This window comes from Sitophilus oryzae, unplaced genomic scaffold, assembly GCF_002938485.1.
Source record: "Sitophilus oryzae breed Bouriz unplaced genomic scaffold, Soryzae_2.0 scaffold_1701_pilon_pilon, whole genome shotgun sequence".
Lineage (NCBI taxonomy): Eukaryota > Metazoa > Arthropoda > Insecta > Coleoptera > Curculionidae > Sitophilus > Sitophilus oryzae.
In genome coordinates, this window is record NW_022146393.1 from 688570 (window position 1) to 702401 (window position 13832).

Below are 13832 nucleotides of genomic sequence, written 5' to 3' on the forward strand. Positions count from 1 at the left end.
GACATGAGATTTTATTACAGGTGTTCGACATATCGACCGTCTTCTGTAATGGACAGACTGGGCGGTTATTGAATATTTCTCGCGGAATTCATTAACTCAGTGGGGATGAAAGATAACCTCGCATAATCGCTAAGTACTTCTGATTCGTGTCTAGATTATACGGGCAATTTAAAAATAAGAACCTTTATTCTTCCGCAAAGAAAAAAAATCCATAGGCACTAAGTCCGGCGGCCTCAATGGCCAACGACTGAGATCTTGGTTAGCTATTCAGTTATTCTCTAAATTGGCTGCAATTTTTTTTTAATAACTTCAGCGATCTGAGGCGGTGCCTTGTCTTGCTGGGAAAATATGTTTTCTAGTTATATTTTAGGGGCATTCTCATCAATAAGGAGTCCAAAGCCTACTAGTTAAAAGTGGTGAACTTTTAAAAATTCTGTATTTCGAAGGAGACTATAACAATATATCAAGTGTGCTATATTTTTGGAAAGGTAATTTTAAGGTATTTCCATTTAATTAAAAATATACAGGGTGTCCCAAATAAAAAAAATCAACTTTTCTGTTAATAACTCGTAAATTATTAATTTTAAAAAAATTATACTTAAACCATTAAATTCTACGTAAAAAGGTGCTTTGGAAATGTTTTCATAAAAATACAAAATTTTCCATAGCAAAAAAGTTGCAGCTTTTTGTTAAAAATGCACATTTTTGAAAAACACCCCGTAACTCATAAACGGTAACAGATATTGATGTGCGGTTTTCACCATCATGTTTTTGATAAAAATTGAGCTCCAGACACCGATATTAGTTTTCGTCTATCTTCTATAGAAAAGAGTGTTTCGCTTTAAAAGCGTCGAATTTGACCCACCCTGTACAGTTGACTATATTTATGTACTAACAATGGGCTCTACAAGTTCGAGCAGTTTAGAATGCCTAAATTTGGAAAAAAGTTGAAAATAATGGAAAAAAATAATTTAAAAAAAAAATTTAATGCTCTAACAGTCGTTGCACTATACAGGGTCCGGCAATAGTGCGTCGGGCATCTGTAGCTCCTAGAATAAACAACTTGAGAATTTTGTTTAAGTGCATACCTGAAGTATGTACCAGGATGTATTTCAGGAAAATATTTTAACTTCTATAGAGTGGCTCAAAAAAGTGTGAGTGGCCCTGGATGATTTTTTTTAAATGGAACACCCTGTATATTATTACATTTTTGGCTTTCCGATCACTTTACATAACTCTAAGATATGAATAAATACATTTTGATAGTTTCGGAGATATTAAAAAATAAATCGAAAATATATTTTTTTCAGCCCTTCTTAAAAAAATTATTAAAAATACAAGAACTGTTCTAAAAACAAAACTATATTAAATATTTACTTTAGATGGTCTGTACTTACTTTGCTATAAATATGAAAATCGTAAATTATACAGGATGTTCAAAATTCTACGCTAAACTTTCTAAAATATAAAATAATTTTTCTTCGTTTTTTTAAATGGAACACCATGTATATTATTTTTTCAATAGACGGAGAATTAAAAAATGAACATTTTTGTATTTAGAGTATTTCAAAATTTTTAACGGTTTCGTAGATATTTGCGGTTTTATGTTTCATATGGCATTTTCCACGGTAAATTTTTATCAAAGCCACCCAATAATTTTTCTCTCGTATTTTAGCATTGAGAGCGCCATATGAAATAATACTGCGTGTATCTGCGAAACCGTTAAAAATTTTGAAATACTCTAAATACAAAAAATGTTCATTTTTAAACTCTCCATCTAATAAAAAAATAATATACAGGGTGTTCCATTTAAAAAAACAAAGAAAAAATATTTTATATTTTAGAAAGTTTGGCGTAGAATATTGAACATCCTGTATGAATTACGATTACCATATTTATAGCAAAATAAGAACAGACCATCTAAAGTAAATACCTAATATCGTTTTGATTTCAGAACAGTTCTTGTATTTTTAATAATTTTTTTAAGAAAGGCTGAAAAATATATATTTTTGATTTATTTTTTAATATCTTTGAAACTATGGAAATATATCAATTTATATCTTAGGGTTATGTAAAGTGATCTGAAAGAAAGCCAAAAATGCAATAATATACAGGGTGTTTTATTTAAAAAAAATCATCCAGGTCCGCTCACACTTTTTTGAGCCACCCTATAGAAGTTAAAATATTTTCCTGAAATACATCCTGATACATACTTTAGGTTTGCACTTAAACAAAATTCCCAAGTTTTTTATTCTAGGAGCTACAGATGCCCGACGCACTATTGCCGGACCCTGTATAGAGGTTAATTTATACTCGTGTAATTTCCTACAAATTGATAGTTTTTATTTTTATGATTTTAGTCATAGATTTTGTTGTTACATTTTTTCCGAAAAAATGAGGTGTCCTATGTTATGTGTGTTTTATCTCCGCGAGTTCTTGAGCTACGAACTTGAAAAGACCTTTAAAAAAGCATTTAAAATGTCTTTTCAAGCACTTTAAAAATGGTCATATTCATTTCCTTCCGAAAATGTGTTCTTTCGCCATTATTTTACGGTATTTTTTAAAAAAGGTTGCAATTTAGTTTTCGAAAAATAAAAAATCACATTTACAGAGTGATGACTTGGCTATTATTATACGGTAATAAACAAAAAATGAGTAGATTCGTTATTCCGAGAGTTTCATTTTTGCTTTACGTGAGTTTTGCGATAAAACTCAAGGTTTTCGAGTTATTTATAAAAAATGGCAGAAAAATATAGAGTTTTTAGATGAAAAATCAACATTTTCAATTCTAATTAAAATCATTTACCCACTAGTAGATATAAAAAGCATTTTTGGTAAACTCTGTCTCAAATAGTTTCTGAAAAATAAAATTAATTTTTTTAAAAAGGTCCGATTAAATTTTTATCTCCGAAACTAAAGTTCCAAAAAAAATCGTAATATATCTAGAAATTCATTTACCCACTAGTAGTTATAAAAAGCATTTTTGGTAAACTCTGTCTCTAATAGTTTCCAAAAAATAAAATAAATTTTCTTAAAAATGTCCGATTAAATGTATATCTCCGAAAGTAAAGTTCCGAAAAAATTCGTAATATATCTACAAATTCATTTACCCACTAGTAGTTATAAAAAGCATTTTTGGTAAACTCTGTCCCTAATAGTTTCTGAAAAATAAAATTATTTTATTTAAAAAGGTCCGATTAAATGTGTATCTCCGAAAGTAAAGTTCCGAAAAAATTCGTAATATATCTAGAAATTAATTTACCCGCTAGTAGTTATAAAAAGCATTTTTGGTAAACTCTGTCTCTAATAGTTTCTGAAAAATAAAATTATTTTTTTTAAAAATGTCCGATTAAATGAATATCTCCGAAACTAAAGTTCCAAAAATAATCTTCTGAAAAAATTATTTTTTGATTTTGCAATTAAAATGGGTGATTTAATTTTCACCCCAGGGTGATAGCACATATCGCTACTGTAATTTTTGTTTCTTACATATATCTCTATTCACTGTTAAAATTTCACGTCAATCGGAGTCAAGAATTCGGAGGTAATACCCTAATTTTATCCTCGCTTATTGGCCTAAATATTATTTTATTAATTATGTTTACTAATAATAATTTTTGAATAAACGCGTCATGCGTTTTTTTAACTTTTAGTAACCTACAATCGATGTTAATTTTGACGAGGTGAAGCTTAATTATATGCTTGATCCGTACTCTTTTTTATTTTTTAATGGTGCTTTCTGCAAGTTGGCCTTAAGGAAGATTGTAATTTTTTTTAAATTGAGTAAATATTATTTTTAAATGGTGTAGTTTAAAATTAAAGAAAAAAAATTGGAAATAGATTTGTATGTCTGGAAACGTTCTATCCGTTTTTAATCTGTGTATAGTTAGTAATAATTTGTGACAACTTTCATGTCACTTTTTAGTAAATAACGTCTAGAGATTGACCTCGCCAAAATTATCAGAGATTTTCATGCCCCATCCGTCTTTGACGCCGGTTTTTTTTCGAACATACGATACTGGGACTGGTAATTTTAAATACAATTAACTATAGTGGTTGTTAATTTTACATAGCGACTAGATTTATGAAATCTTTTAATTAATTTTCACCCTGAAACACAGTTTATTTCAAAAAATCTGGCAGAATTTTGCTACCGAATGTTCTTATTTCTAAAACGCAAAATTCTCGTTTAATCTTTCATGTTTAAGAGCGGGGCTTCGTGCTTGGAATAGTAATTCATTTAATTCGCTGTTCATGTACCAAAGAGTTTAAATAGATAGTGTTTATATTCTTTGAGGAATAAAAATAAAAAAGAAACTTTTAAGAAAATACGTGAGAAAAAATTGTAATTTTTGTCTCTTGATGAAAAAAGAGGATATTTTAAAACAAAAAATTTAATGTATTTTTTTTTATTAAAACTTTAGTATTGTAATATTTTTAATTGCCTGTGTCAATTCCTTCAATATTAAGACGCTTTGTTTTATAAAAAAAAATATTATCTGTAAATAGTAAAAGATATAGAGTATCTGTATCTAGTATTATACAGGGTGGCGCCCCTCATACGCCTCGGTTGATTATACGAAAACGGAAAGATGTAGAAACAAAACTTTTTATGGGTATATGTAGAGAGGCAATATGTATAATTTAAAATTATTTTTAAATGTACAGGGTGTATCAGAACTAAGATCCATATCAAAGTTATATTTTTTCTTATGGAACACCCGGTATTTTATTTCATTTTTGGATTCTTGGGCATAAAATAAGGCATTTATTATAAGGGTTTAATATGTCGATGGTTAAAGTGCATAACCTCATAACTCGATTTTTATAAATTTTATAGGAGAAGCGAAAAACGGTTAAACACTTTTAAGTGAGAAAATTGAAAAACTATTCTAATTAAAAGAATGTGATTACTGAAGCATTTTCTGCGGATATAAATGCATTTTTAAAATTCTTGTTTTTTAAAAAATGAATCTACTTACGTGGTTTTGACTTACATTTCTTAAAATTTTTTCAAAAACTTAAGGGGTTTTGTAACGAAATATCAATTCTCAAAATCAATATGTTAACCAAATTAATTAAATATGTTGAGTAAATAAATACAAAGACATAATTTACCAAAGCTGTTTATTCAGAGAATACAAAATTAAAAAACTAGTACCTACGTAACAAAATCCTATAGTTTTAATATTATGAAAACAATTTTTTTTTCTTAACTATGATGAAACTGATCTTAGGTTATTATTTTTCTTGACTAATAAGGCTGTCATAAAATGACCTGTAGTCCTCCGGGATAAACTGTTTTAATTCCTGGAGGTGTTGAAACTTATCAGGTTTAATTTTTAGTGGTGCAGAATACAACGACGAAACCATCATAATATCAATGTCTTCATTTTTTTGCTTACGTCTTGTTAGTGGAGTCCAAGCATCTTCATAAGTTATTTTAAACTCAATGGTGCCATCAACCCGATATGCTAAGCATCTTAGATCCGTCACTTTTGGATCATGAGTCCTATTGCCTGGCCGAATAGAAATGTAGGAATTTAAAACGGAATATTTTTTAAAGAAAGTGTGAGAAAGATAATGAACTTCGTACTTATTTTTAATTTTAGCAGTTTTTGCTATTTGCACATAACACCCGGGCACATAAATCTCCCGATTTTTTAATTTCTTTTCTATGCAGGCGTGGATGGAGTCACACTCCATCTGCGTGTATCCTTTTTCGAGGTAATGTTGATATATTTCAAAGTCTTTTGTCTTAGCCAAAGCCGATATAGCGTTAGATAAGGTAACATTTCGGTTTTGGTACCCACATCCATCACTAAAGATAATGACAGATTTAGTTTCTTTTGTCGTGTACCTCTTAATGTAATCAATAACAATTGACGTGAATTCATTAGAAGTGACACCTCCAGCAGCCTCGTGCCAAATATAACAATCGCCCTTGCCTGATACCATATTAAAGAAAGTGAAGTTATGTACCGTTAGCTTCATTTTATAATATGATGCTGACACCTGTAACTTAGGCGCTGTCAATACTGATTGCACATCCATTGAAAATAACAATCTGCTTGGGTCATTTGTGGCCTGATTCTTCTGGGATTCTTTTTCAGCACGAGCCATTTTTTTTCTATTTATGTGCAGTGAGTATTGTTCTTCTTTTATGGTGCCAACAGAATAACCAGTGCAAGTATCACACTGATCTTTCCTATAATTACAAAAATAATTAGATATAAGTAATAGATTGTAAGATTCTTAATTTTACTTTGGCCTGTATAGTGAAAGGTTCAGATTTTTGAACTCCTCTCGAAAAGTAGTGTGATTTATTGCTTGAAAATTCTGACTGGAGCATTCGGCACAGTAGAACCGGTATAACTCATTTAGGTTCTGCCATTGTGATTCTAGGTACAATTTAGTAGTATCTTTCCTACAATAATGGCTTTCCATTTGTGGAAGGGTTCGAAGGAACCTAATAAGATACTCTTTATCCTTTGAGGGTTGTTTGTTTCTTCGAAGGTTTTCAGCTGGTTTTGGAATCGTTGACTGTTTATTGCTAGGTGGTATATTTTCATCAGTAATATTCTGACTAACCCAACTTTTGATGCTCCATTCTCTTATGCAGAGCGTCTCCATAAACATTTTTTTGCACACTCGTTTCCGTACATCATTTCCTTTCTTGAGGTAAAATTTGTATGCAACCTGTCTTTGTTTTCCCTGTATATCTAAAAAAAAACTGTTGATAGGAAGAGAAATAGGTAAGGATGAATATTATTACCTGTCCGATGACATTTTGGAGTAGCTGTATCTACAAGTCCTCCTATGTAGACTTTCTTCTCGCCCCAGGTTAGATTCTTCCAAAAATTATCAAATATGGCTTTCCTCTCTGGTTCTGTAAAGGCTTGACAAAAAAATTGGCGAGAGGTTGTAGATAGTTTACATTTGCAGGCAGGTCCCATCTTTCTTTCTCCTCTTTGGACTTGTTTATAAGTTTTTTCTTTCTTTACAAATTTAAATGCGACATAATTTTCGCCCTTCATTCTTTTATGTTTATTTTTATTTCTCTCACTATTTAAAGCATTATTTTTTGCTAATTTTCCTTTTGATCTGGTTCTCTTTCTACCTCTTGGTGTTTCTAACTCATCATTTCTAACATTAGCTAGTACAACTTCTTCAGATTCTTCCTCAGACTCGTTCTGTTCAGAATGATTTGAAGGCACATACTCAGATCCACTGTTTTGAAACGGTTCACTTTTATCACTTCGTACACCATCATCCGAGCCATCATCACTAAGGCTACTTTTTTGTGAATTCAGAATATTAATGCTTGACATCAGGGTTGATTGCTTAAGCTCTAGGCATTCTTCTGTTGGTAATGACATGCTATCCACAACTACAGAAGATTCGTCTTGCAATAAGTTAAATTGCATGCATGGCTTTTCACTAAAATAACAAAAGTACTAAAAGTAGTAATCAAACATGAATAATAATATACCAGATTTTTAATATTACACGTTCCTATCTTACCCTTTATCCTTTTCTATAGTGTTAAGACCAACCAATGTATTTTTTGGAAGAGTAGCAGGCTGCATATTAGCAACATAATTATTTAAGTTTGGATCCCGTCTAATTAAAATTGCATCATCTTGTATTTTTTCTAAATGAGTTTCAGATATTGCATCATTTATAACACTAGGCCTAGTTTCACTAAAATGTAGATACTTAAAATAAAGTCATACCCTTATAATTAATAAACTATAAATGGGTTTTGTATACTTAATACTATTACTTACTTTTTTTCGGTCGTTTTGGATGTTTCCACACTAGTTTCTAGGCATAGCCCTACCAGAAATTTGCCACGTGTACACATTATTTATTTAATCGTCAAACTAATCAAACAAAACGACATAATACATCAAAAAGCAATGATGAAACAATAATTTTTGAGGTTAAAAATAACTCTACCGCATGTCATTGTGTGACATTAAAAACCTCGTAAGTTTGCCTGACTTTGCGTAAATATGTTAAATTGTTAAATATCAAAACCTCGTAAGTCGAATTAAGAGATTTCTGCATAACTATATAGAAAATTAATTTTACGAGATTTTGACAGATGGCGCCAGGGGTTCCTAAAATGAATAATTGACTTACGAGCTCTTGTAACCTTAAAGAATATGATATTTTGTAAATGTTTATTAAATAAAATGTTATACGGAAAAAAATCGACTTACGAGGTTTTGCACTTTAACCATCGATGTTTAAATGCTTTGATAACTGAGATATTTAAAGATATTTAAATATGCATGCTATAATAAAAATGTTTGTCAACACACTGTACTTTATTTTTCAGAGTTTGTTCTTATGCTGACTTAGAAGTCAGAGAAATAAATTTTACAAAAAAATGTTATTGCTTTCTTAAATGTATACAGGGGTATCAAAAATTGCTGCTCTATTTTAAATATTTATTTTACATAAAAACTGCGTTACTTCAAATACTTTAAATAATTACTTTAAATAAGTCGAATAATTACTTTAAATAAGTCGAAGCAGATTTAAATGCTCTTTCAAACTTTATTAGGGTTTCCTATACCTATCTGGCCCAGGTTTTGAATAAAAAGCGATTTTTCAATAAAATGGCAACCAAGATGGCTAGTGTCGCCATGGCAATTTGCTAGACATGGTTAGTAAATATTTTCAAAATCGACATTATTTTATGGACTTTGTTTAAATTTATAACAGTTTACTTTTATTTAATTTACCTACAATAGTTTAATAAGTAATTATTTATTATTTTATCAAGAAAAATAAAGAAGTAGTTCTTTCTGATTTATATTACGATGAAACCAATATATCTACATATTGGATTTTCTATAAAAGAACCAATTAAAGCAAATTCATTCTCTTCACTTCCAATGACAGGTTTCTGCCTGATGGGTTTTTCATATACCACACTCATTAGCTCTGCGAAATAGGGAAGGTAGGAAAAAAAGGTAGGTTTTTCAAAGGAACGCTTGTCAAGAAAATTCCTATTTGGAGATATCTTTGAGCACATATATCTTCAGGCCAATAAGCAATTGTCCCCACAAAATAAAATCACTAGTAATTATATCCATTCCTTCCGCCAGCAGATACTGCTTCATTTTTCTTGATAAAATACTAAATACTTACTTATTAACATTATTGTAGGTAAATTAAACAAAAATAACTTGTTATACATTTAAATAAAGTCCATACACTAATGTTGATTTTGAAAATAGATATTAAGTGTCACTAGAAAATTGGCGACATCAGCCGTCTTAATAAAGTTTTATTGAAAAATCGCTGTTTATTCAAAATCTGAGCCAGATAGGTATAGGAAATCCTAATATAGTTTGAAGAGCATTTAAATCTGCTTCGACTTATTTAAAAAATATATATAGTATTGCATTTGAAATAACGAAGTTTTTGTGTAAAAAATAAATATTTAAAATAGACCAGCAATTTTTGATAACCCTGTATAAATTTAAGAAAACAATAAAATTTTTTAATAAAGTTTTTTTCTCTGGTTTCTAAGTCAGTACAATTATTAACTCATTAAACTTTTTTATTATAGCATACATATTTAAATATGTCAAAAACCAAAGCTTTTAAACATAATAAACCCTTATAATAAATACTTTATTTTATGTCCAAGAATCCAGAAATGAATAAAATACCGGATGTTCCATAAGAATAAATATAACCCTCTCATTTGAAATAAAAACCCCCTGTACATTTGAAAATAATTTTAAATTATGTACACTGCCTTCCCATATATACCTATAAAATATTTAGTTTCTACATCTTTCCGTTTTCGTATAATCAACCGAGGCGAATGAGGTGCGCCACCCTGTATACATATAATAGAGTATCTGTAAAACAACATCGCACGATAGGTAAATAATAAAATTTAGTACTGCAGAGAGATGATGGTCAAAAGGTACTGGTTTAAACAAATTAAGATTAAAGTTAATTAACCAACTTTTAAGGTATAAAATTCAGTAAGTTTTATTATTAAAAAAATATTTTGTTTTATTTATGTTAAATTTAATTTTTTTAAATTTACGTTTATTTGTACATAAGTTCTATTGATAAATGTAATAATAAATAAAAGAAATTACTTGAGCTTGAAAGTTACTCTTTTATATTAAATGGAACACCCAATATATTTTTTCGGTGTTCAATGGGGAATTTATATTATCTTCAAAATATTATTAAGGTTGCCTACCCCCCAGACAAATATTTTCCTAGATATTTTAATTTTTATGATTTTGCGTCGGTAGATCCGGGAAAATTTAGGGTGGCTGTGTGATTTACCTTTTACTAATTTAACAAAAATTAAAGATTGTAGAGTAAAATACTCAAGGGTAATAAAAAGATATACTTTTAAAACACATATTTTAATTGCTACAGATTTAAAACTAGACAAATGTGACAAAAATTAGCTAGATGAAATCAAATGCTCTAAATGCTTCCTTTCCTGTTAAGCATATAATGATTGTCTTTACAAAAGGATCTTTTCATTTTAAAAGGCAAAAAATAAACGTTCTACCTCAAAAAGCAGCTACAATAATTTCTCTCCTGTTGTCTACAATGGTTTAACATATCCCATAAAAAAACCAGACTAGATAAAATCAGGAGCATTTAAGTATTTTATTAATTGGTGATGCACACTGCATTCACCAACTAATAGAATCATATCAATTCTCTCTGATTTAGGATAAGTTAGCATTTTCGGTAAATTTCTGAGAATTTTTTGTTGTTTTAACTGACACAGAATGATAAAAGTTGGACGAATTAGACAGCTATGTTGAAGTAACGTCAGACATATCACAGCCACCTAGATTTTATCAAATAATAAAGATCTACTCAGATCAATTCATGTAAATGAAAACATCTAGGAAAATCTTTCTTTGAGGGGTAGACAACCTTAATAAAGTATAGTATGACTTTTTTTGAAACTTTCGGAGATATAAATTTAATCGGACCTTTAAAAAAAATATATTTTTTTTTTCAGAAACTATTTGAGCCAGAGTTTACCAAAAATGTTTTTTATAACTACTACTGGGTAAATGAATTTCTAGTATAGTATGACTTTTTTTGAAACTTTAGTTTCGGAGATATAAATTTAATCGGACCTTTTAAAAAAACTAATTTTTTTTCAGAAACTATTTGAGACAGAGTTTACCAAAAATGCTTTTTATAACTACTACTGGATAAATGAATTTCTAGAATGGTATTTGAAGAGACATGAATTCTCCATTGAATATCAGAGCCAAGGTGTTTTAAACAAAACACCTTGCTGCTTGTTTTGTATTAACACATACCGTAATTTTTTTTTAATAAAATATCTCCATCAAATTTTTTCGGTTTTATACAGTTTTTTATCACAACATTTTGAAGTAAGTATCACTTATCATTCAAATTTTAAATATATTAATTTTCTACTATGCGTTCTAAATTTACCAGCTTATTTCTTTGTAAAATAAAATAAACTCTTTTGAAATTAAATGACAAACACATCTATCACTGTCAACGATTTTGTCGTTGGACAGAGGTTATGCCTTCTTTGACCAACTAGAGTAACAGTAAACAGTAATAGAAATCACCCCTTCTTTACTGACAAATTGCATCAATATTCTCAACAGTTATCAAGATAAATAATACTATCTCCCCCTTCTTCTCTCCGTTCCCCACCATAATTAATTAATCGCCAGTAAACACACAAACAGACTAATTTCTCAAGTTCTAATGATGTTTGTTATTGCGAAATTCATTCAGTGCCGACTGTCGCCCACGCGCCCCTGTTCCCCCTTTTTTGGCATTAGTCCCGGATTATTAGGATGATTAAATATGGCAACGTGGCCGCCGCTAATCCCATTTGTCCGGTCCGGAATTATGTCCCCTCCGGTCACCGAGGGCGTCTCGCTCCGGATTTTGATATGCCGATGCCTCTCTGCCCGGAATATCAAAATTAAAGCTGTGCGGAGTCGAAAAATACTTGTTTTTTAATTAAAACATTATTGATATTAAAAATAACTTTTGCTTTCGTTATTACATTCTTTAATCGTATTACAATAAAAAATGTTTGTTGGCTAAAAAGGGTATTAATATTTTATTTACAATCACGTATACAGAGTCCGGCAATAGTGCGTCGGGCATCTGTAACTCCTAGAACAAAAAACTTTGGAATTTTGTGCAAACCTAAAGTATGTACTAGGATGTATTTCAGGAAAATATTTTAACTTCTATAGGGTGGCTCAAAGAAGTGTGAGGGGGCCTGGATGATTTTTTTAAAATGATAACACCCTGCATATTATCGCATTTTTGGCTTCTTTTCAGATCACTTTACATAATCCTAAGAATGCTTAATGAGTAAATATATTTCGATAGTTTCAGAGATATTAATAAATAAATAAAAATTATATGTTACTAAGATTATATTATATATCTTTCAGCCTTACTTTACAAATAAAATAATTATAATAAACTTGATACAGCTGTTGTGTACCAATATCCTCTTACAGTATGCAACGAAGTAAATTTTCATGCTTATTTTCATCGATAGGTTTGTAGCTTCTGAATAACGGTCTAGGTAAAGCATCTAGCTCATTTGGCAGCTCAAAATTAGAATTAGGCCCAAAAAAGAGGATTGGAAGATAGCGAAGAAAGTAATCACCTCTAGGGAGACTAAAGGGGCGATCGAAAGTTTCGACCCATTTAACTCTCCAGGAGAGGACGGGGTATTTCCGGCCTTATTGCAGAAGGCTGAGAACGTTATCGTCCCTCGCTTATTAAGAATTTTTAGGGCAAGTCTGGCTCAAAATGCAAGACGACCTGATGGCAATCATCGATGCATACGAGGTTGAAGCACAAGCATATGCGGACGACCTGGTAATCCTAGTAAAAGGACAAAAAGAGGAGGACATCTCCTCAAAAATACAGGAAGTCCTAGATGCAATTCATGGCTGGTGCACACTAGAACAATTAAGTGTAAACCAACCGAAAACCGTGATCATACCATCACACCATAACATTCACCAGAAGAAGGAAGATAGACAATCTGAAACCGCCCATTCTTCTTGGTGAGGCAATTCCGTTTGCGGAGGAGATTAAGTATCTAGGATTAAACCTGGACAAAAAACTTAGCTGGACCTCTCATCTGGAAAAAACATCAAAAAAGGCTTGCTATGGGCATGCCGCCGAATTTGCGGCAGAAACTGGGGATTAAACCCCAAAAATATGTACTGGCTATACGTGATAGCCATCAGATCTATTATCACATATGGTGCAGTTGCCTGGTGGCAGAAAGCCAACCAAACAACGGCAAAGAATAAATTGTCGAAACTACAACGACAAGCATGCTTAGCGGTGACTGGTGCCTTCCATTCCACGCTGTCAAAAGCTATGGAAACCCTACTCGACCTCCTCCTCTTCAAATTCTTTTGGAAAGAGAAGCGAGATGGGCTACATATAGGTTTCTAAATATGGCACGAGGAAGCCAAGGAACAATCATGTTTATACAAAACCGGCTAGTAGACGAACTACAGTCGGATGAGATTCTGGGAATGGTTTCGGATTTCACACCACCAGTCCAACTCTTGACACGTACCTACAACATCCTGTTTCCGAATAGGGACGAATGGGATAAGCCAGGAAACGGTTTATTACATGCGTAAATGTGTTGGTACACGGACGGATCCAAAAACGAAAAAGGATCTGACGCAGGAATTTATTGCAGCAATCCAAAGACGGAGATCTACCACAGTCTTGGAAAACACACCACAATTTTCCAAGCTGAGCTATATGCTATTGAA

General features: G+C 31.1%; 1 protein-coding gene across 3 annotated transcripts; it reads right to left on the minus strand.

The window, feature by feature from the left end:
- Positions 1–5110: 5110 nt before the first annotated feature.
- LOC115881209 lies at positions 5111–8134 on the minus strand. Of its 3 annotated transcripts, none has more exons than XM_030898620.1 (5): positions 7791–8134; positions 7525–7704; positions 6776–7440; positions 6266–6722; positions 5111–6208 (listed from the first exon to the last, which is right to left on the minus strand). In XM_030898620.1, exons 1-5 carry the CDS (start codon positions 7865–7867, stop codon positions 5242–5244), a joined length of 2346 nt encoding a protein of 781 aa, XP_030754480.1. In that variant the 5' UTR covers positions 7868–8134; the 3' UTR covers positions 5111–5241. The 3 variants fall into 3 exon arrangements, with proteins under 3 accessions (XP_030754480.1, XP_030754481.1, XP_030754482.1); XM_030898621.1 differs by having other exon boundaries at positions 7525–7718; positions 7791–7875; XM_030898622.1 differs by lacking the exon at positions 7791–8134 and having other exon boundaries at positions 6776–7457; positions 7525–7604.
- Between the last annotated feature and the right edge of the window lie 5698 nt (positions 8135–13832).

What these genes read in the sequence shown, in the direction of transcription:
- LOC115881209 (XM_030898620.1), bottom strand. Translation starts at nt 7,867, where the DNA reads ATGTGTACACGTGGCAAATTTCTGGTAGGGCTATGCCTAGAAACTAGT. An exon ending in TCCAAAACGACCGAAAAAAA is followed by an intron (nt 7,705 to 7,790) that starts GTAAGTAATAGT and finishes TCTACATTTTAG; the next exon opens with TGAAACTAGGCCTAGTGTTA. An exon ending in CTTTCACTATACAGGCCAAA is followed by an intron (nt 6,209 to 6,265) that starts GTAAAATTAAGA and finishes TTGTAATTATAG; the next exon opens with GAAAGATCAGTGTGATACTT.